The following is a 2,130-nucleotide window of genomic DNA, read 5'->3' as shown; positions in this document are numbered from 1 at the left end:
GCGCGGGGGCGGGCCGGGGGCGCTGGCCCACCACCCACCTTAGGAGGCTCTTCTAGAGCTCGGGCAGGCCGCGGGCTGGGCCCCACTCCACCCGGGCCGAGGTCCCCATCTCTCTACACGCGGAGAAAAGCCAGGGCCGGAGTCCTAGGACTGCTAGTCTAGGTCCCAACATCCGCCACTTTTCTTATCTGATGCGGGGCATTTATTGAACACCTACTATATACCAGGTGAGCTAGGCCACCAGCTCTGCCTCCCCCACCCAGCCTTGCCCCTTCACCCCCGTAGAGGCCTGTCCATGCTCCACCAGCTGCAGGTTCCTCCTGTGGGGCAGGCCCATGTGCACTCAGGAAACTGTGACAAAGCACCTTGGCCCATCTTACTACACACGCTCCGGGAAAGTCATTCCTTAAGACATTCTATGTCATGCAATTTCGTTAGAATAACAATAGCACTAAGTCACTAGTTAGTATGCATTTGTAAATATTCCAATTTATTTGGAAACGATGAAGCAGCATCTTGAGTGGAGGATTCTGGGGGTTCTGAGTAATGGGGTTGTGGTGGGGGGAGGGTTTGGTGGCCGGGAGGACTGTGCTTGGGGATTAGGAGCACTTGCCCTGTGATCTGGGCAAATGACTCACCTTTCTTGTCCATGTTTCCATGTTAGAAGGAGATGTGGACAGTGCCTCCTTGGAAGGGATCAGATGCCACTAATCTATGGGAGGTGCTAGCACAGGGCCTGGTGCACCAGGAGAAGTCAGAGCTCAGGACAGGCAGACGGGCTTGGAGAGTGTCAGCAGAGTCACCCTCCCTCCCTTGTGGAAGGACAGCGGCCCGGGCCTGGTCCCCTGTGTGAGGTTCCGCTTCCGGGGAAGGACAGGGGTGCAGATAGCCGTGAGGAGGGCTGGCAGGGCAGAGTGACTTCTGTGGAAGGTGAGGGGGTCGTTTCTGTTGTCTCCTTTGCTGTCCTTGCCTGGGCTTCAGGAGGCCATCCAATGCTGCCCTGGTCCTGCTCTAAGCCACAAAGTCTGGATCTACGGCAGGAACAAAAGCTCGTTTTAGAAACAGAATCTCTCTGCCCAGTCTACCCCAAACCCAACATCTGACCCTTTGAAACGCTGAACAGATGCCTGTCCTTCAAACTCACCTTCCAGGTGGCAGGAAACTAGTAGGACGCTCTCAGGAAGTTAGTCCCCCCATTAGGATACCCTCTGCCATCTGTGTAGATGAGCCAAGGCCCCTTAGAGTTGCCTAGACTCTTCAAAGCAGTGGCTCATCTACTTCAGTCTTCACAATAGCCAGGTTAGGAAGCTATGCCTGGAGCTAATTCTGCACACGGACACATTCAAGCTTAATCTCAACCCAGAAACCAGTTACAGTGCTCGTTCCCCACAGGCCAGGAAGGTGGAGGCAAGCCCCTCGCTGCGGGGTCGGAGAAGGAAGGACCGCCACGGAGTCCAGCCCCCGCCACTCAGGAGGTCCCACGTGGGGAGCCGCCCCCCTCCTGCGCTGTCCTGGGAGAGAAGACGCCACCCAAGGCCCCCGACGCCAGGGGAGCATGCCAGCCACCGGGCTCTGTCCACAAAGACAGAACCCTGGTCCTGCCCCGCCCCCAGCCTCAGGTAGATGGGTGTTCCGTCCCCAGGAGAGAGGCCAAGGCAGGGAAGAGGTCCTTCGCTCCGGGCTCCGGGAAGCAGAAAAAGTCTGTCGCCACGGGTCCAGTCTCCATGTCACCTCCCCGCGTCAATAACTCAGCCCGTGACACCAACAACCCAGTGCCCTGTGGGTCAGGCCGGGGGCCCTGCCACCTGGCCAACCTCCTCAGCACATTGGCCCAGAACAGCCCAAACACAGACCAAAAGAAGCCCCTAGAAGTGACCTGCCAAGTGCGGAAAAAGACTCGAACCCTGTACCGCTCAGGTGAGTCCCTGAAGGTGAGAGTCAGCCTGGGGTCTGGTGTCATCTCTGGGAAAGGTGCGCTCAGCAGGGAACATGGCCCGCGAGACTGGAGGGTGGTTTGCTTGCACATGGCCTGTCCTGGACCCCCTTGGCCTGTGGCGGGGCCACGGCCTATCAGGGGTGGGGGTGCATCAAAGTGAAATTGAAAACAGGTTGGAAAGGTTCCCCACCCAC

At 58.2% G+C, this 2,130-nt stretch overlaps 1 protein-coding gene across 1 annotated transcript in view; it reads left to right on the top strand.

Moving 5' to 3' along the window:
• The window catches only part of LOC102751288 (homeobox protein NOBOX), a 12,704-nt gene that overhangs the window by 6,636 nt on the left and 3,938 nt on the right, over nt 1–2,130 (top strand). The window contains exon 3 of the mRNA XM_015570976.1: nt 1,364–1,917. Within this exon, the coding sequence (XP_015426462.1) occupies nt 1,364–1,917 (554 nt within the window). The remainder of the gene's footprint in view (nt 1–1,363; nt 1,918–2,130) is intronic.

This window comes from Myotis davidii, unplaced genomic scaffold (genome assembly GCF_000327345.1).
Source record: "Myotis davidii unplaced genomic scaffold, ASM32734v1 scaffold1488, whole genome shotgun sequence".
NCBI classification, from domain to species: Eukaryota; Metazoa; Chordata; class Mammalia; order Chiroptera; family Vespertilionidae; genus Myotis; species Myotis davidii.
Note: the sequence above shows the minus strand (reverse complement) of the source record. Positions and strands in the feature narration are given on the sequence as shown.